General features: G+C 36.2%; 1 protein-coding gene across 3 annotated transcripts in view; it reads right to left on the bottom strand.

Annotated features, from left to right (window-relative positions):
- Positions 1-373: 373 nt before the first annotated feature.
- Positions 374-20,923, bottom strand: part of LOC109054114 (vacuolar protein sorting-associated protein 8 homolog) — a 107,861-nt gene continuing 87,311 nt past the window's right edge. For all 3 annotated transcript variants that reach the window (XM_042756933.1, XM_042756948.1, XM_042756938.1), the window contains 2 exons: positions 17,164-17,244; positions 374-572 (listed from right to left, as the gene is read on the bottom strand). In XM_042756933.1, the coding sequence (XP_042612867.1) occupies positions 429-572; positions 17,164-17,244 (225 nt within the window). In that variant the 3' untranslated portion in view covers positions 374-428. The remainder of the gene's footprint in view (positions 573-17,163; positions 17,245-20,923) is intronic.

The raw sequence follows: 20,923 nt of genomic DNA, 5'->3' as shown, positions 1-20,923 counted from the left end.
TGTGCAATCATAAAAGGCAAATAAACCTTTTCTTATTTTTTTTTTTATTCTAATGCAAGCTCACTTATCCATAAACATCAATTCTTTTTGTTTGCCTAAGGTAGTTAAGCTACTGTACTATTAACAGTGCCATGGGCCAAGTCTAAAGACTGTGCATCACTTGAATATTACTTTAATCTGTTTGACAATATACTGTAAATGATTTTACTCCATTGAGCATTTCTGAAACTTGTGGAAGTAACATATATATTAACTAGTAACCACCAATGTTGTGACAATTCATTTGTATCATCTGATTTGACACAGTAATGACTGGACTAATGTGATGACTAACAAAGCATTATTTGTTGAAACACAAGATCTCAAACATGAGTTCTGTACAGGCATGGTAGTGCTTTATTATGATTTGTAACAGTGGGCGGAATAATCTACTCCTCCACCAGTGGTGGAGGAGAAAGCTTTAACTGGAAATTCTCGCTGTGATAAATACTTCCAGTTCCTGGATGGACAGGGTTCGACAGACCGGGCCTCTCATTGCCATGAGAATGTGTGAGTTCTGTCAGAACAGCAAGCTGAAAAACAAAGAAAACAGAGATGAAAAGTGTGGCAGTGTAAAAAACAAACAAACAAACAAAAAAAAACCTGTAGTTAATAATTAAATTAACAGCTAAAATACTTATTACAAAAAACATTAATGACAATAACATTAATATTACATTATACGATAATAATTTTTAAAAAATCCCCCGCGTGATGCTACCCCACCAACCACCAACAGAGCATATAAAACACACTCAGAACATTTTTTTTTTTAATAAAACCTTGTCAAGTAAAATACTGCAAGATGACAATAGAAACTACAATACAATCAGAAATGGACTTTGACTGTCAGTGCTCCCGCTTTAAGACCGTCTGGGTTTCGTGATCCTAGTTCACGCGCCTCAATCCATGCAAGCCTTTTCAGAAACTCAGCGTTACAGTATGAGATTAATACACAATGTTTTTGCTCAAAACTCACTCTACCGTGACCTAATGGAGATATTGTATATAATAAACTGACGCATAAATGTATTATGAGACAGAAAGTTTACCACGTGGGTATTATGATCATGCAATATTGACTGATATCGGCAGAGAATAGTCTTTCTGCGAGTCATTAAGAAATGATGCTTCTATTCTATTTAAAGAAATATGAGGCAAACGTGTGAATACAAAATGTGCGCACGTTTGGAGTAAATGATTGTATGCTGTGTAGCGAAGCACTGATCAAAAATAAATGGAATCAAACGTGATTGAATATGTACAGGTTTGTGACACGTTATTCTATTCAAACTATCACTAACTCTCGACTGATTTTGCATTCCTGGCAGAAATAAGAAGTATAAGTGTCACTGTAACTAAGTATTAACATAAATACATAATAATTCATAATTCTTATCTTATCTTCCTTGACATCAAATCAGAATATTTATTGTAAAATTGTTTCTGTAACAGCTCCCAAAAAAATATATATATATATATTTATAGCTCCACTGTGATTTGTGATATATTTTCAATGATTTTTTTTTTTTTTTTTTTTTTTACCAATTGTTAGTTCCTGCCTCCATTTGAAGGAAATTTGTCTTGGTCTGAGTACTTAAGGAAAAGTTGCAAGAGGATCAGGGCACTTTTGTAGCCAGATGAGCCTGTAGTGAAGTGTGTGTGTGTGTGTGTGTGTGTGGGGGGGGGGGGTATTTTCCAATACAAATATCTAAACATGCTACTTCATAGTACTAGCCATAACCTCTGGTTATTGTCTCAGCTCTATTTAAGTTATGTAGTTAGATTAACTACAGGGGGCTAGATAAAATACTATTGAAGTATTAGCAAGCATGGTGCGGCATACTTCATAGTACTAGCATAACCTCTGGTTATTGTTTGAGCTTTAAGATGTACATATGTGACTGTAGGGGGCAAAACAGGATCACTATTTAAACAATGGCAAGCATGAGGAAGCCTATTAAATATTATTTTTAATAACCTCTGACTGATGTTCAGAGTGGAGAATTTGTAACCATGAGGTGTGTGTAAAACGGCCGATGCGAAATGCTCTGAGCGACATAAATTCCTAATAAACAAGTAAAATAAGCTGAAGTGATGAGTTAACTAGAATAATCAAATATCAGAAGAATAATAATTAGAAATGGACAAACAACCTATTTGCATTTCAATCCAATTTAATGTCATAATAAAACTGCAGGAAACCTTCAGACACCATTGGATACCTCAATCGGGCCGATTGAGTGGACACTACACTGCCATAGCAGCTGCCAATAAGGCAAATAAGAAAAAATAAAAATAAAAAATAAAACCATTTGCTAACAGTGCAAGATGAATAAACAGTATTAAAAGCTTCTTAATGTGTCTCAAAGTGCTTTCCCTGTAGCAATTTCTGATTTTTTCTCAATACAAACTTTCATTAAAAAATTAAATTAATTAAATTAAAATAAAAATGATTAGTAATTTTCCTGCACCCAACTGACAAGGTTTGGTCACATGTGATTTTGTTTTAGTACCATGAGGCATCTACTTATACATATCCATGGTTTCCACCATCCAGAGATAACTGAATCATGTTCACAGATATAATGTATCCTAAGTTATTCAAATAGTGAATAAATTATACAGAGAAACAAGCAAAGAACTTTTACACTGTCAAGGAACAGTACAGTTAAGCTGTTGTGGTGTTCATTCACATTGTTTCTAGATTATTGTGTAGAGTGATCAGATGCATTTAAAATAATTGCTTCACTGGACAAACAATTGGCTTTTCAACCAAGGGAGTGCTCTCTCTCATAATTCTGCCTAAAATCACTGCCAAGAATAAAGAATGGTATCAAAATGTCCTGCAAGAGCGACTTCTTCCAATGATCCATAAGCAATTTGGTGATGATCTGTGCATTTCCCAGCATGATGGAGCACCATGTCACGAAGCAAGAGTGATAAAGAAGTGGCTTAAAGATCATTACATTGAAATTTTGGATCTGTGGCCAGGCAATTCCCCTGATCTCAATCTCACAGAGAGCCTTGGGTCAGTCCTCAAAAGGTGAGTGGACAAGCAGAAGCCCACAAAGCAAGAATGGATCGCCATCAGTCAGGATATGGCCCAGAAGCTAATATCCAGCATGCCAGAATGAATTGCAGAGGTTTTGAAGAACAAGGGTCGGTTTAAATATTGACTCATTATATTTTTTGCAAATAAAAGCCTTTAAAACTTACATGCTTATCATTGTTTTTCAGTATACCATAGAAATGTGGGAAAATAATCTACAAATACTGAAGCAGCAAACTTTGCAAAAAACTAAATTCATGTCACTGCCAAAACTTTTGGCCAAAACTGTATGACTGACTTAAGTCTAACATAAGTTTAAGCACTCTCAAAAAACTGCCCTTATAATCATTAAAGCTGTCTATACACTGTTTGATGAATGAATATCCTACTTACATCATACGTACAACTGCACTTTGTTTATGATGAGAGAATTAGTGAGAGAGCAGAATTCAGTTTAATGCTGCAATCAACACACTTCATTTCATTTTCATTTTATTTGTGACAGCATTAATGTCGTGTGTTGCTATAATAGTTTCTAAAAGCGGAAACTGACAGTGTGGATATTATACCACTGATAGGCGACACTGAACAGGGATGAGCCATTATTTAAAATCGGAATTTCTCACACTGACAACTGAACCAATCTGTTGGTGTTGGCCGGTATAAGTTATGCAGTAACCTGGGTTGCACCATGAAGAAAGATATTCAGAAGATTTAAAAAGCTTAAATACAGATTCACACCAACCCACCCACCCCCACTCATTAGCAGCATTAGCCTGTCCAGAGCCATTCATTAATGTGTATATTTTCAGCAGGGACCTTGTTACAGCCTGAGCAATCAATGCGCATTTAACGAAACAGCATGAATCAAACAGCATAATCTATCCTTCTCTCTCCAGCCTCACTTTGAAGCCCTCCTTTGCATCTTTATCTTCTCCTTCTCCTTCTCTCTCTGATCTCACTCATATTTTCCCTTTCTCATTCCAGTCCACTCCTTCTCTAATGAGTCCTTTTTTTTCTGTGGGCAAACCAACTTTTCAGAATCAAACCCATCTGCATTACTCATTTCAATTCACTCATTTCATGCCCTCTTCTTTCTCCTGCTGTTTATTAGCAGTCTTCAAATCAAACTGCCATTTATAAGCCATAGTTCTATTCCTCATTTCTTTTGCTTCCCTATCTAAACCGGACACCTGCTAAACGAAGGCTACGGAGAGTGACGGATAAAAGCAAATACAGACACTGAAAGCACGTCAGTCGCTAATCATCTCCTCTGTCATTGCGGTGGCTTTATTATTACCCCCATACTGTTAGCAAACAGGCTAAACACAGAGTAAGAAGTCTGGGCAAGTCTGATGCAAGTAACAGTCTTTCTATCATACTTTACTATGAGCAATTTTCCACACTGCTAACCAGGGTTGACACTCCTCTGGGAAAAACTGTGGCTTTAGATACCATAATAACCATGTTTCATTCTCATTTTATACTGCATCTATAGAATAAACTTATAGAAATGGTTGTTTGTCTGCTTGTTTAAGGAAAGCTTAGTTACCTTTAGAGACTACAACACATCTTTACACAAATTCATGTGTTGTACTTCTGAGCATGTTAGCTTGCAATGGTTTCTCAGGGTGAGTCATTCATGGAGGCGATGTATGAAAAGTTCGCCTTTGTGTGAAAACTATGGTGTATGATTTAATTACACTGGTGGAGAGCTGTCAAAGTGCTGGATATGAAAAAGGACACACTTTGTACTATGCTGTGTGCGATGGTGCCTACTGTAAAATCCATATATGGATAAGGGCCCAAAGAGAGCCTGAAGGTTTATTCACACTAAGAACTGTGTGACAAAGCAAGCAATTTTCCAGAACCACATAGACATTGAGCTGTTGATATTAGCATCCGGGTAAAAGGAAAATAAATCAGCTTAATAGGGGTCTGAAGGAATGCATATTTCTTTGAGAATACTTTGTTATACCGCATTCTCTAACAAGAGATTTGTGCTTGATAAATGCAGAAAACTCATATTTGTGACTATGTATTCTAGAATTGTGTTTGTAATGGTTATTTTTGTGCTGCAAGTAGACTTTCTCATCAAGTGTCTGGTTTGACAGGCCATTGTATTTGGCTCAAAATAATTTTTCAATGTGAATGAAAGTCTAATGGGTTTTGATTGACATTTGAGATTGAGTAACTGATAACAGAATATTCATTTCTGGGTGAACTATTCCTTTAAGTTGCAGGGAATTGATTATAAAACCTTTTTAATTTTGTGTCATTTCTTTAATTCCTTTATCATTATTTTTTTAAGATTGCTTAAAGGAGAAATGTTCAAGAACGCGTTGTTTTGGGACTGAACCCTATTTAATTTTTTTCTTTTGCATGAGAACTTGGGATATTGTATTTTGACTGGAAGCGAAAGTTTACAGTTAAAACATTTTAATGATGGATTTGTTTCTACAAACACACAGCTTTTCACTTAACACCATGTTGATCGATGGGCTGAAGTCGTGTGCGTTACATCTGTTGACAGCTGCATTATTCAGCTGTTTGGACTCTCATTCTAACGGCACCCATTTACTGCAGAGGATTCATTGGTGAGCAAGTGCTAAATTTCTCCAAATCTATTCCCATGAAGAAACTCATCTCATTTACATCTTGGATGAACTGAGGGTGAGTATGTTTTCAGAACATTTTGGATCATCTATTCCTTTAAGGCCATGATCAGATCTTTCAGGACATGCTGAAACATTTATTTTCACACAAATGAAACATTTTCCAAAAGAGTCAAAAGTACCCCTAAGTGAAAGTCCATATAGTCTATCATATGCCTTTTTTTCTCCTCCCTCATTGTGTCCTTTCACCTCTCTTAAATCTTGTCCTTCTAATTCATTCATTCCGAACACTCTCCACCATTTCATTGCTCCTGCTATTTCATTATCCTTCCACTCATTCCTATCAACACAATCCCTTTCCTCCAGCTCTGTTCCTCTTTATTGCATGCTTGTCTCATCTGTCTTCACATACATTTCTTTTTCCAGTGGCTTCATCCGTCTTCCTCGCCTTCTTCCTGGAACTGCAGCGCTGAAGGGAAATGGACCGACTGGGACCTCAAAGACAGCAATCAAAGCTCAGCCCTGACAAAGCATCAGAGAAACCCTGACCTCCTCCCACACGCACACAGATTTCAGAAAGACTATAAAATAAAGCACACACAAACACAAACACATGAACACCACACATCTTTCACTTCCTCCTGGTCAAAATCAAATGTTCCTGTAAGCTTAATCAGCAGGTTCAGAACGTTTAGCACTTCAAAAACTCTCAAACGCACCCGCATACGCTCACACACATATGCTAGGGTTGACATAATTACGACTGCAGTTTATTGCCAGTGTCTGGTAGCCTTCTCATTAATGCTTTGAAGAAATACACACACACACACTTGTTTTGCTATCTCAGAAAGTATATAGCATAGACTTCCAGTAAATTTATATCAGGTTAATGATATTTTCTATCACCTAACCCAGGGTTCAGCAACTCGCGGCTCTTTCATCCTTCCCCCAAACTAACCCATCACAGAAACATGTGCAGAATGCTAGATTTAAATAAAAACATATTTTGGATGATTTATATCATCCAAAACTTTATCAAGCAAGGACCAGTAAAATGTCCTCGATAGCAGGTTGTCAAAGTATTTCACATTATAAGTGAGGACATTTGGTCCTCACAAGTACAGTCAAAACATGTATAGACACATACACACACACACACACACGCCAGGTTAGTATTCTCAGGTGTTGGTAGTGTCTCTTTAAAAACATCAACACTCAATCTGCTTTTCACTTCTCATTTTAATTAATCTCTCTCCCAAACACACAAACATCTTCAATCTGTTCAGCTCAGTTTCTTAATACAAATTAGAATTCCATAATCTTCACCCAGACAAAGGAACAAGGGGAGACACTAACCACACAAGCACAAATACACACCTTGTCTGACGCTCTGGTCTTTTTTTCCATCTACTCATCCTCTGAAACCATTTACGGTTTAATTAAGGAGCTCAGAACTGGGCTGTGCAGTTCTGCTGTGTTAATTATGGGAAGTCTGCTGGGAATGTGTATGTGTGTGTGGTGAGCAAACAGTTCTAATAAAACTCTTGAGGATAATTGTGTGAAGCGATCGGCACAAAAGACTGATACATGTTTACCTGACTATCAGCCCTCATGGGAGACGGCCATGTCAATTCATCTCCCACCCTAAAGCTCTGCAGGGAAAACACTCACTGTTTGAGGTGGGTACTTTTTTTATGTTTTTGATACAAATCTTATGCTTATCAAGGCTGCATTTATTTGATCAAAAATATAGAGAAAACAGGTATATGTTGAAATAGTTTTCTTTTCCTTTTTTTTTTTACAATTTCAAATATCTGTTTTCTATTGTAATGTATTATAAAATGTAATTTATTCCTGTGATGTAAAGGTGAATTGTCAGGTGAATCATTTCTGAAGTCTTCAGCATCACACGATCCTTTAGAAATTATTCTAATATACTGATTTGCTACTCAAGAGATATTTCCTTTTATTATCAGTGCTGTTAATTTTTTTTACATTTTTTTTTTCTTTTGTAACATTGCAAGTGTTTTTACTTTACTGTCACTTTTGATCAAATAGAAAAGTTTTTTTAATGTCCGTTTTGTGTGAACAGGTGTCAGTGTTTCTACTTTCAATCAGGGCTTTAACATTATTATTAGGTTCAAACCTTTTTGTGAACTGGTGTTATTTTTTGTGATTTCAGGTATTAAGTGACTAAAACTGCAATTCATTGACTTGCAGTTTTAGGATGGCTGCAAAAGGGAGTCAATCCCATAGACTCCACATTTCATTGACTGGCTGCAAGAGACAAGCTCCATAATGAAGCAGTCTCATTGAGCTCCATGTTAAAATGCCCAAGTTTACAGCATTAATGACAACTGTGAGGGGGTGAATTTTTTTATAACTCATCCGTTTAAATTATATTAAGCCTTAAAGTTCTGCATAATTAAGGGCGTGGCCATGTGAGTGACAGGTGGATTGACGCTGCTGACAATGCCCTCGCGCTAGGTGGGCATGGCTTCAGCAACTAACTCCCGCCTTTTTGCCCATTTTCGATTATCAAGGAGAGTCACGCAGTGCCAAGATGGCGACAGCCCGATCTACACACTTTGAGCTTCAAAAACGCTCTTCAGGAGTCTATGGGTGACGTCACTGACACTACGTCCAAGTTTTTATACAATCTAAGGTTCAAACTGACTGACAATTATCAAATATCATGCATCATGTTTAAAGGAAACCAGGCACTGCTCATCACCTACACAGTACCATCCCAACACTAAAGTGTGCTGGTAGCGGCCTCATGCTGTGGAGCTGTTTTTCAGTGGCAGGAACTGGGGGACTCGTCAGAGTAGAAGAAAAGCTCAACACAGCAAAATATAGAGATAGCCTTAATGAAAACACAGTCCAGAGCATTCAGAACCTCAGACTGGGCAGAAGGTTCACCTTCCAACAGGACAATGACCCTAAGCACACCGCAAGAGTGGCTTATAGACAACTGTATGATCCCCTGTAAAGACCTTGTCTCAGACGACCACTGGGACAAGACCACAGGAAACAGATGATTCTTTTGCACATTCTGACTTTGCTGCAGCCTGGAATTGAACTGCTGGTTTCATCTGGTCAGAGGAGAACTGGCCCCCCGACTGAGCCTGGTTTCTCCCAAAGTTTTTTCTCCATTCTGGGAGTTTTGGTTCCTTGCCGCTGTCGCCTCTGGCTTGCTTAGTTGGGGACACTTCATTTACAGCGATATCGTTGACTTGATTGGAAATGATTGCACAGATACTATTTAAACTGAACTGCGATGAATGACATCACTGAATTCAATGATGAACTGCCTTTAACTGTCATTTTGCATTATTGACACACTGTTTTCCTAATTAATGTTGTTCAGTTGCTTTGATCTTTTTTGTTTAAAGCGCTATATAAATAAAGATGACTTGACTTGACTCTGTGAATGTCCTTGAGTGGCCCAGCCACAGCCTGAACCCAAATCAAATATTTCTGGAGAAACCTGAAAATGTCTGCCAGCCCCCATCCAAGCTGACAGAGCTTGAGAGGTGAAGAGGGGAGTAGAATAATGGCAGATAATTGCCAAATGCAGATGTGCAAAGCTTGGCGCATCATGCCAAAAAGACTTGAGACTGTAAAGGTGTTTCAACTAAGTACTGTGTAAAGGGTATGAACACTTATGCAATGTATTTATTTCAGTTTTTGAAATTTAGTTATCACAAATCTTGTTTTTTGCTTTGTCATTATGGTGTATGGAGTGTAAATTGATGTGGGGAATAAAGTTGCTGCTTAACATAAGGCTGCAAGTATTCGTAACAAAAGGGGTATGAATACTTTTTATAGGCACTGTATTATCAGTGTTGCCTCATGATTTCACAGCATCTTCCTTTTGTTGAATTATTAACATCTTTAATTCATATCACAAAAAATCGAAAGTTCCCTGGTCTTTTGATCATTTTCTTTGTACTATTTTATATTATTGTAACTGTCAGAATGTAAAACTCCCTCTCAAGTTTCATTTATTAAAACTATGTTGTAAAATTGTCTTAATCCATGTCAAATGTTAAAAGCTTATATGTACACACAAATGTTGTGGGTAATACAGCGGAAGCAGGATATTGACATTAGATACTGGCATTCCTGAACACCAAAAGAAGAACATAAAACTATTCAAGCTGGAATATTACTAACAATAAGATGCATGGGATATCCATCAAACATTCCTTTACTGGTTGCGTGAAAGAACATATTTCTCTGTCTAGCTTATATTTACCAAGGCCACCCTATTCATAATAAGAGACACTATTCACCATGAAAAAGAAATGCATTCCTATGAACCTACATACGCTGAAGACGGAATATAACGTATAACACTTTTTCCCACAATCTTTTTCCTTAATTTTGCAAAAAAACAAACAAACAAACTAACACAATGATGGTAAAATAAAAAATAAATACACTAAATTTTTCATAGAATGTTTGGGGTTAAAAAAGCAGACAACAAATATGTGATATGAAAGCAAAGGTGCAACTTTAGTACTTTACACTGAAATTTATACTACAGTATATTAGTAAAATTCTTTATCTGCTGAGTTGTAAGGTGTTTTGCTTTACAACAACTGAATTGTGTTTTGTGAATTTTGTGCATTAAAGCAAGGTAAAATGGTTATTACCCACTAAAACATAGCAAAAAATAAAACAACCTTTGACTATGTGCACTTCAAAATATAATGACCCCTTTAACAGAGCCCTTTCAAGTAATGAGTCACTTATTTAGCTCTAGACTTTGGGGACACTTTCAGGACCTATAAAAAGTTGCAACCCCATTTTTGCATTAGGTCTGCCAAACTTTAGAGGACTAAAATGTTCTGGTTTCATCAAACATCTTCCTTCCAGCTGTTGACTCTCAGAAAACAGAAAACAGTTATTTCAAATTGTATAGGAAGGGATGTGAGGGAGTTTTTAAGGAGTGAATACTTTGCATTACCTGCACCATCCACACATACACTTCCACATACATGTACTATGTGTTGTATTCATAAACATTGATATCCACACTGAGTACATGAGCCTGTTTGTTCATCTCTAAGAAGCTCAGTTTGACATGATGTCATGTTTAGAGTAGTTTGTTTCCTCATTACAGAGAGTGTGAAGTCTAGCACAGAGACAGGAAAAGAACGACAGCACATACACAAACCCGTCATTCCAAACCCGTAAAAGCTTTGTTCATCTTCGGAACACAATTTAAGATATTTTGGATGAAAACAGGAAGACTTGAGATTGTCCTATAGACTGCCAAATAAGTAACATTGTCAAGGTCCAGGAAAGTATGAAAAGCATCGTCAGAATAGTCCATCTGCCATCAGTGATTCAACCGTAACGTTATGAAGCAACAAAAATACTTTTTGTACACGAAAAAAAAAAAAAAAAAACTTTATTCAACAATTCCTCTCCTCTGTGTTTCTCCAAATTAGCGTAGCGCCATTTTGATAATTCGGTTATTATAGTTTTGAATATTTAAATTAGTTTTATTTTAATATCATTTTCAAAATTGCTATAAAATTCAGTTGTTTTTATTAGTTTCATTAATATTGTTGTTAGTTTTAGTTTAGTTTTTATTTTGTGAACACATTTTTATTTAGTTTTTATATAGTGAAGTTTCAGTTTTAATTAAAGTTTAGCAGAATTGACAGATCACTTCTAGAGCGCAGGCCAAAGAAAGAAAGAATTTAGCCTTAGTGAGGCAAACGTCTACCGACAGAAAATTAACGCATGCTGAGATTGACTAAATGGTAAAAGTATATACAAATATACACCAAAATGAAGCAGTCAAGCCTTTTTACTAAATAAATCTACACAAGTTGTGCTTAATGTCATATCTAATGATGTGTATTGAGATATTTAATATGACAGTAAATGTAGCCTAATTTGGTTATGATGGTTAGATGTCTTTTTTTCTTATTTAACCATAAATCATAATATTGTAACTGTCGTGTCTTGCTCACTTTTCCGTGAACAACTGCGCATAAATCATAACTGGGACTAATGAAATTCAATAATAACGGCAAGCGCATTAAACAGTAAAGGCTCATATTTGCATATGTTCTTTTCATTTATGAATAATTATAAGTGTGTGTATGATGTGATTTAGCCTATGCACATTTGTCTGAAAGCCTGGCAGAGTGATCACAAGATGCTAGGCTAAAGTTTTGTATTGTTTACAGAAAGGACACACATTCTCATCTTTTTTTCTGTTAATTATCATGTTGCTCTGAGTGTCTGTTTTTCTTTAAAGCAACAACTTAGAATGCCTAATTTTGGTTTGATTGCTTGTGTTATATGAGAAAATAAATCATTCTGCCTACCTGATGTAATAGATTTAATGCAGTTGTGGTTTGGGTCGCGACTCACAATCTTTAACTCAAACGGTTCTGGTCTGGTACAGAATTAAATTAGTGCTGCTTTTGGATAACAGATTGAGTGTGTTGTTAAGTACTGCTGGTGCGCGTTTATCAAGCAGGACCCATGCAGGACTCTGCTTTGAACTGCTTTGCGTCTCTCCATCAGATAACCTCATGTGCATGATGCGCCAGTTACAGGTATTTTCCTAAACTGTCACACAGTTTATATATTTTTCCACCAAAGGGTGAGAACCTAATGATTATGAAAACGATTATTTATTTTGATAATTATTATTTTATTTCAGTTTTTACTGTTGTTAGTTTAGTTTTGTTTTAGTTTTTCAATTATTTTGTCATTTTTATTTTATTTCCGTTTACGAAATTTTTTCATCATCAATCGTTTTCGTCTTAATATTCGTTTATGAAAATAACCATGGCTCAAACTGACTGGATTGGTTTGAGCTGCAGGGCTGATTGGTAATATGATATTTAACAGGAGAATAATATCAACAGCAGGTCTTCAATAGGCCACTATGGCTCCTTTTACAACTACAGTTAAAAGTGACCACATTTATATGTGAAAACGCAAACGGTTATTTATGAATAATGTGAGGCTGCATTAAGTGAAAAATGTAGATCATTTACTGCACTTTAAAAACATTGCTGTAGGGGAGTTGCAGTATCCGCACTGACGATAACCATGATACAGAATTACAGTGGGGAAAAAAAATGTTAATACTACACATGCGATATTACTGTGAATAATCGAATGACTAACTATCTGTTTGAGACTCCAACACAGTGGGTTGAGCCAGTGTGTAGCTATCACACAAAATCATGTCTGAGGAGATGACAGGAGAAAGCCAGACCGAGAAAAAGTCAGCTCGCAAATGTGGGAGTATTTTGGATTCTGTAAAAAAAATTGAGGTGTTAGACAGTAACAGTAATTCTAAAAACACTTGAACTGACTTTATGTATAATGCACTTTAAAGGGGTCCTGTTATGCCCCTTTTTACAAGATGTAAAATAAGTCTCTGATGTTCCCAGAGTGTATGTTAGGTTTAAGCTCAACATACCCCACAAATAATTTTATAGCTTGCTGAAATTGCCACTTTTAGGGTATGAGCCAAAACGCACTGTTTTTGTGTTTGTCCCTTTACATGCAAATGAGCTGGTGCTCCCGCCTCCCTTTTCAGAAGAGGGTGGAGCTTCAAGAGCTCATGCTCCGGCACACAGGCAACAACAAAACAGGACAATATCACGTAATCTGACTGTACTGTGCATAGTAATACGGATTTATGAATTACACAGACGGGGAGCATGGTGCGATAACAATCATGACATAGCTGGTCTCACGGTGCCTTCGTGTGCTATCACATTACGAGTTCGACAAATTTAAGCGCTCGACTTCACATTGCTTCCAAATGCAATTTTTAACTACCACATTCCTATTTACGATCATTCTGGTAGCACGTGAAGATAGCATCAGTGAAAACAGGCAGAGACAATGATTGCTTTAGCAACATTAGCCTTACAGAGAGCCAAGAAGCTCTTATGAAAAACAAAAAATGACGCGTGATGCTTACTTTATCTGGACGTTTGCGCACAAAGCGTTGGTATCGATCCCTCTTTCAGAAGCAAACTTTGCACAACTCCAGCACTCAACTGACCCTTGTTTGTGAGGTAGTCCGGCATAAAATGATTAGCACAAACAAATAAGACTTTTAGGTTTTTTTTTTTCCTGAGAAATTTCCTTTGAAATTTACATTTAACCACCGTGCCCTCAGCAATCTATAGAGACTCTTATGATCGTTGGTGCATCCCGAAACACAACACTTGTAATGCCTCTTTGGCACTGACATTGTATGGCATTGTATAGGCTGTGTCTATGCTAATAGGGCCACTTTGTGACATCACAAAACCCCGGAAAACAACACTGTAGTCCAAATGAGCTGTTCATTGTAGTTCTTGAGAAGGGATTTTTTAAAAAATGAAATATCTCCCTTTGGAGTGGACTTTGACATTTGTAACTTTGTAGAGCTTTTTTAGGCCCAAACATACACACTAACTAAAATTCAAAAAGTGAAGAAGCATAATAGGTTTATGTCCTTTAAAGGTACATAATGCATGTTGCAATGCATTTTTATCTATTCTTAAATAATTGTAACGAAGGGTAAAATGCATTATATTATTATTTTTATTATTCTTGTTACATTGTTACAAGTAGGTTGATTGTCACATGCTTTAATAAAACATACTTTATAAAGGTAAACAATGAATGGATAATTATTACAATGTAATATATCTGTGTTTACCATTTTTCATGAGATCAGACGATGCACTGTAAGATATATCACAAGGGATAATTATACAGCATTATTTATTTAATTTCTATACTTATTGGGTTAATTATTTGGGCCACATTAATCGTGTAGTAAAAATCCATCAAGAAGATTCATGTGAAGTCTGAAGTAATTTACTTACATAACACAAAGAGGAGAACAAAAATGCATTTACACCATTAAATGTGTCATAATCCATGTCAGACCACCTACAAATACATTTTCAGTGATTCGATCACGACCCAATCTAAATGTCTCTTGGGTGCATTTATGCCTGGCTTTTAATTTGATTAAGTGTTATTTTATGACAGTAAACGAATATTAATTCCAGGTGTAAATGGGGCAACTGGCCTCTTTTATTCAAGGACACATTTAACCAAAATGCCATTTGACACTGAGGCAACTTAGTTTTTAGTCAGTAGCACTGAGTCGACACGGACCTTCATTTGATTCTGTTGAATGTCTCTATGTTTGTGTGAGTGTATGTGGGGGTGTGTACATGTGGGTGAGAGTATATGTGAGTGCATCTGTGTGTATGTGGTGGATAGAGCTGTGAGTGGAAACAAAGGCATGAATAGTGTTCAATACTACAAGTCTCTAATCTGGAAAATGTATATAAATATAAAAGTAAGGGGGAGAAGGATGGCCTTCCAACCTCCCATATTTACACATACAAATGTACTGTATATGCGCACACCTGATTTTAAAACTGGACCATCAGATACAGAATGATTAGTACACAGATGTGACAGCAGGTCAGAGGACAGAGGACTGTGTGAGTGTGTTCAGACAGGATACTGACAGTCAAACACTTAAATGAAGACATTTGGATTGTCTCTGTCTGATAAGTGCTGACCCATAAACAGTTAGAATCAATGACTCCAGTGAATATACAAAGGCAACACAAACACACACCTTGTATTGCATAACAATCCGCTGTTATGCAATAATCATGTAAGACACTGACACATGTATTCTCAATAGCTAAATGAAAATCCCACAAAATCTGCAAAAGAGTTGCAGTTCAAGTGTTTACATATCCCTCAGAGCAATGAGGGGTGCAACCACCAGGGGGGCACACCGGTCCTGCATGGGGGGCGTGGGAGATTAGCAGAAAAAGGAAAAAACAAAACAGAAAGCAGATGTGGCAACAGCATGTTGCCATCAAGTGTGCGAATGGCGGTTGGCTTTCTGCCTTTTATAAAGCGGCGCCAGTCGCCAATTCCTCTAAATCTTTCTCATTCAAACCATTCACTTTGATTATCTGACTCAGCCCCATACAGAGGATCCTCACCATCGAAGAGCACTGCTTCATAACAGGATCACAAGCTGCTATTATGAACTCACTCTTCAACAGCAACACAAATATCGTGTCTCCACTGGATTGCAACCATTGTTGCATCATGCTGCAACAGCTAAAAGCTGTCTACACTGGACAGGACAAAGTGACCAATGCAAATCCATTTGTTCTTCGTTTCAGCAGTAGTGCAATAAGTCAGAAACAGAATGGGCTGTAAGCTTACTGTCGGGGATTTGTCACGTTGCACCACATCCAACTGATGTGGGTTCTATTGTCTTTAGTCTCATCGTGTTGTGATCCTTACATACTGTGTTAGACATGGTTAAAGTGAAACAACTGTATGTGTTTTCAACTTTGAAGATTTTTTTTATTATTATATAAAGGGGAAGCATGACCAAAAATTTGAGAACCACTGCCTTAGAGAATTTGCGAGGTTTAGCATTTTTAAAAACCTAGAAATAACAAAAACTGCATTTTGTTTATTTATTAATTAGTACTGCAGAACTTGATTTTATTTTAGTACTGAAGAAGCTGCATAACAGACATTTACAAATATTCCACAAGACAAATAAATGCAATTACTGAAAGTAAAATATGTCTATGTAGTCTTGGTTCTTCGTATCATGTACTGCCTCCCTGAGTATCCATGACTGCTTGCAGCCTTTTGTAATAAGGTAGTCCTTCAGTTATCCTGAAGCTGGATCTCAACATCACTGAGCCAATGTGGGGATAAACTCAACTAGCATGCAGGAACTTAAAGTACCTGGGGGCTTTTTTTCAAGAACGGCCCACAAATTTAATGTTCTGGACAAACCAGGGGCTTATGCACTGCTATCACAAAAGCCTGCAAGCAGTTATTGATGCCCGCGGTGTCAACACTAGATATTAATAACCAGGGTATGTAAAAGTATGTATGTATTGAACAGGAAAATGTGTTTAAATTATTATTTTATTATTAAATTAAGTTATTTTTTGTCTTGTGGGATACAATATTCAAAAGTTTGTGGTCTGTAATTTTTTTTTGTTTTAAAGAATTAATACTTTTATTTGTCAGAGGCATTAAATTAAACATGAAGCAACAAATACTGCTTTTAAAATTGGTAATAAGATATTATAAGAAAACAGTTATTTTAAATTGTAATATTTCACAATATTACTGTTTCACTGTATTTATTTTATAAAAAAAAAAACTTGCTGACTCACAGACTTGGTGAACATAAGACACTTTTTTGAAAAACATTACAAAGATCTTAAAAAAACTCAAACTTTTGAACTATAGTGTATATGTCAAACAGCTTCACCATAACTAAAATAACATTTTTATGATAGTACTAAAATGCTATTTTAGTAAACAGATTCTGCAAGTGGCATGTCAACATTTGAGTACTGTGAGAATGGAAAGAAAAGATTTCAAGGTCAGCCGTACCCTAGATGGTCCTCTGTAGAGAGTCCGGAAATGATCCCAGGCCTGTGTCTGCTGGGCATCCAGAGTGGCTTCACTCAACATCTGCAGAGAGAAAAACATACCAACATAACAGCTCAACATACTCACAGAACCATAACATTCCAGAGTCCTGACACAACCTTCAGCTAAAACACTTTAGACTGGCCAGAGATAATCCTAAAGACAATTAAATTTAACATTTTGGTGAAAATACACCAACAACATATATAAAAACATTAGAATGTGAAGGGGCAAACCCTGCTGTCAGATATGGACTTGATAACTAGCAAACTGCGCAACTTCTAAATAAAACCCTTCAAGAATCAGAAGTGTTAATTGCATCGAATGTGACATTTTCATACACAAGCCTAAGATGTGGGAAAGAAAAGTGATTAAATCCTGACGGATGTGACATTTAAAAAAAAAAAAAAAAAAAAAAAACATGACATCAACAGCAATATCAAGCAGGAAGAAAATAAGAAGCGAAATGCTTTGAGTTTGCTTGCCAATGAATTGTTTATGTGGTCATATGCTTCTTCTTGTGGCTGTATGAATTCGAAGAATTTACACGAGTAAATATACATTATTTAATCTATAATAATCCATATTTAATCATTGTTGGACCAGATTTACAGACAGGCCCATGATACATAGTGACAGATTCGCTTATTTAAAGACAGATTCCAGTGACCTTCACACCAATCAGAATCATTTCATCACTTGGTTTGGCTCAAATCAGCCTCCAGTGATCCAAAACCTCTCAGTCTCTGTCATCTGTCAATGACGTCTCCAGTCCCAAAGGCATGAAGTCAAGCACACAGCCTAAAGATCTGCCAAACTTCACCCAGAGACGGTTTTCAACAGAATGTTCCAGAATTAAATCAAGTGCATCCTCATTTTATCTCACTGGGTCTCTATATATAATCAGAGTCGGTTTTGAGTGGCACAAAAGACAAATGCTACTGTCACTGCAGAAGAGTAAATGCAATTATTGTGCCCTCCCTTCAGCAGAAAGAAGGAGAAGAACACTGTCATGCTGTTTCTGCTGGCTCTGTTCGCAGGGCGCTGAGCTAGAGGACGTGAATTTTGCGTGACAGTGTTGTGGGAAAGGTAGGATAATTTGGTGGAGCATTCATTAAATCCGTTATTTACACATGACTTATTTAAATAAACCAATTACACACTTTTTGATAGCTCAATGCATTTCATTCCTTTAAAAAAAAAAACAACAACAAAAAAAAAACAGTAAAAGACACTTTTCTGCACCTCGAGACAGGAGGAAGGGAAGCATTTCAGCCAACTAGACAAGGTGTTGAAATTGTTTAGAGAACATCTGATCTAATTCTAAAGATCTGCCAAAAAAAAAAAAAAAAAAAATATATATATATTCAGTTTGCCTAACACAGTTTACGTAGCAAGGTCTTTTTTGTTTGTTTGCTTGTTTTGTTTTTATAATAAATAAAAAGAATACAAGTAGATAGAATAGAAAAAGAATGCTAGTGTTAGAGGGTCATTTTTTAAATAAAAATAAAAAGTCAATAGAACAGAAAAAGAATAGATAATGCTATTTTTAGAAGGTCATTATTTATAAAAAATAAAAAGAAATTAAGCAGAAAAAATAAAATAGTTAAAACAGAAATTGAATAGAGAGTGCAAATGTTAGAGGGTCAAGTTTTTTAATAAAAAAGACAAGCAGATAAAATTAGAATTAACATTAGAATAGAGATAGCTAGAGTTAGAGAGTCAAATGAAGATGTCTCTTGAAAATGATTAAGGACTCAGCTGCTTAGATTGAGCTGGGCAGTTCATTCCACCAGGAGGGAACAGTTAATGTAAAAGTCAGTGAAAACTTTATCATAGGTACAATGCAAATTGTTTCAATACAAGCATTTCATTTAAATATAATTTATGCAATATTTCAAACCTTTAACCCTATTGGAAAATTAAACCCATGACAACAGTTTAAAAGTAGCCAGATTCTGTAGAAAAAAACATGGACTTGGCAACCCTACATCCAACAAGAGCTGCAGGAGTCAGATCTGACTGATCACAGGTCAAGAATAAGATGACTGACAAGACCATTCTGGAGTATTTGCTGCTCAACAGATCCTGAGCTCACTGACAAATATCTGATCTTGTAAGATGTGCTACCTTTACACAGAGTGTGATCACAAAATCGAAAGTGAATGTGAACAGCGTGAACGCTCGTTCAAAAGAGATTTAAATACTCTCCATATTGAGAGCGGGTCCCTGATGCACCAAAATTATACAATATTAGAATGTGGACACAAAAATTGCGGGAGCAAAACACATGTTTTGGGAGCAGGCGGCAATGATCAGAAATTCAGTGGCAGCGGGACTAAGAAAACAACCGAATCCCGGACATTTCAGGCGATTAAGACATCCAGGCCGGACGCATTTTTTAAGGTCCAAAAAGAGGACATGTCCAGAGAAAAGAGAACGTATGATCACCCTACAAAATATACAATTTACCAGCTGAAATAAACACTAAATGCAGTCAAACAACTTTTATTTCTGATATGCATAACAAATTTCCACATTTGCATCATATAACCAGCTCCATATAGCTTTTCTGATGTAGTAAACAGTCTCAGTACTTCACCTGGTTAGACTTGTGATATGAAGAACTTGAAGGAGTCTGTGAAACATGAGGCATGATAAAAGAGCTTGTAGAAGCTAGATAAAATGGCATGGTTGCTTTAGCAAATGCATTTTTATCTAACCTTTATTCTTGTTAACACTAGCAGTGAGGTTTAGGGTCGGTTTAGTGTAGGATGGGGGGTATGTTATTTTTAAATGCGATAGAGCATTAACTTTACTAGGCATCAATCATCGAACATATCATTTTCAAACTTCTGCAATACATACAACAACCAATGTAAAATGCTGCCACATTCACATTCAGCTGGATGGGTCACTGGACATTTCACTTTGAAAGTGTCATGAAGTGTGCAGGAAGCAATAATATCATTCTGCAGAAATCTCACCACAGGCACGTTTATTTTTTATTTTTTTTCAATGAGCCTGGGTTGAATGAAAAGTAATGCAATGCAGGTTCTGTAAGTTCAATAATATATAAGAATAAAATGATATATTATTTAAAATAAAATTACAATTGAAAATAAATATAAGCAAAAAGATTATATTGACTTCTAATGTCACTGTTGTCTGGCACAACAATATATCTGAATTACTTTTATTTGTGGACTTTTCTCAGCAATTAATTGTGAACAATCCAATTAATTAAAGGGGTCATATAATGCTGCTAAAAAGAACAATATTTTGTGTATTTGGTGTAATGAAATGTGTTTATGTGGTTTAACCCTCTGAAGTCGATTAACGCGTATACGCGTTTTGGGGTATTTTCTCCTGATAACCCCGAAAAGAACTTAAATTACACTTTCAGTTTTGATCGTACAGACTAAGAGCAATACATCAATTGAATCTGTAAAGGGTCTCCTTTTTTTTGTATACGGACATAATAACAACAAAATTTTGTGCACTTATAAAATAAAGATAACAAACAAGGAGTGCTGTCTGCAGCCTTTGTCTGCGCTGATCTTCAGTTACAAACGCGTCATTAAAATGAACTGTAACTCAGTGAATACTCAACGAAGAGACATGAGAGAGATATCTATAGAAAGCCTGACATGTCTACTTTTAAACTGAACAAGTGCTGCCGAAAACAAATATTCTGTGATAAAGTAATCCATATGAAAAC

Source organism: Cyprinus carpio, chromosome A1 (assembly GCF_018340385.1).
Source record: "Cyprinus carpio isolate SPL01 chromosome A1, ASM1834038v1, whole genome shotgun sequence".
NCBI classification, from domain to species: Eukaryota; Metazoa; Chordata; class Actinopteri; order Cypriniformes; family Cyprinidae; genus Cyprinus; species Cyprinus carpio.
This window is presented reverse-complemented; position numbering and strand designations above follow the sequence as displayed.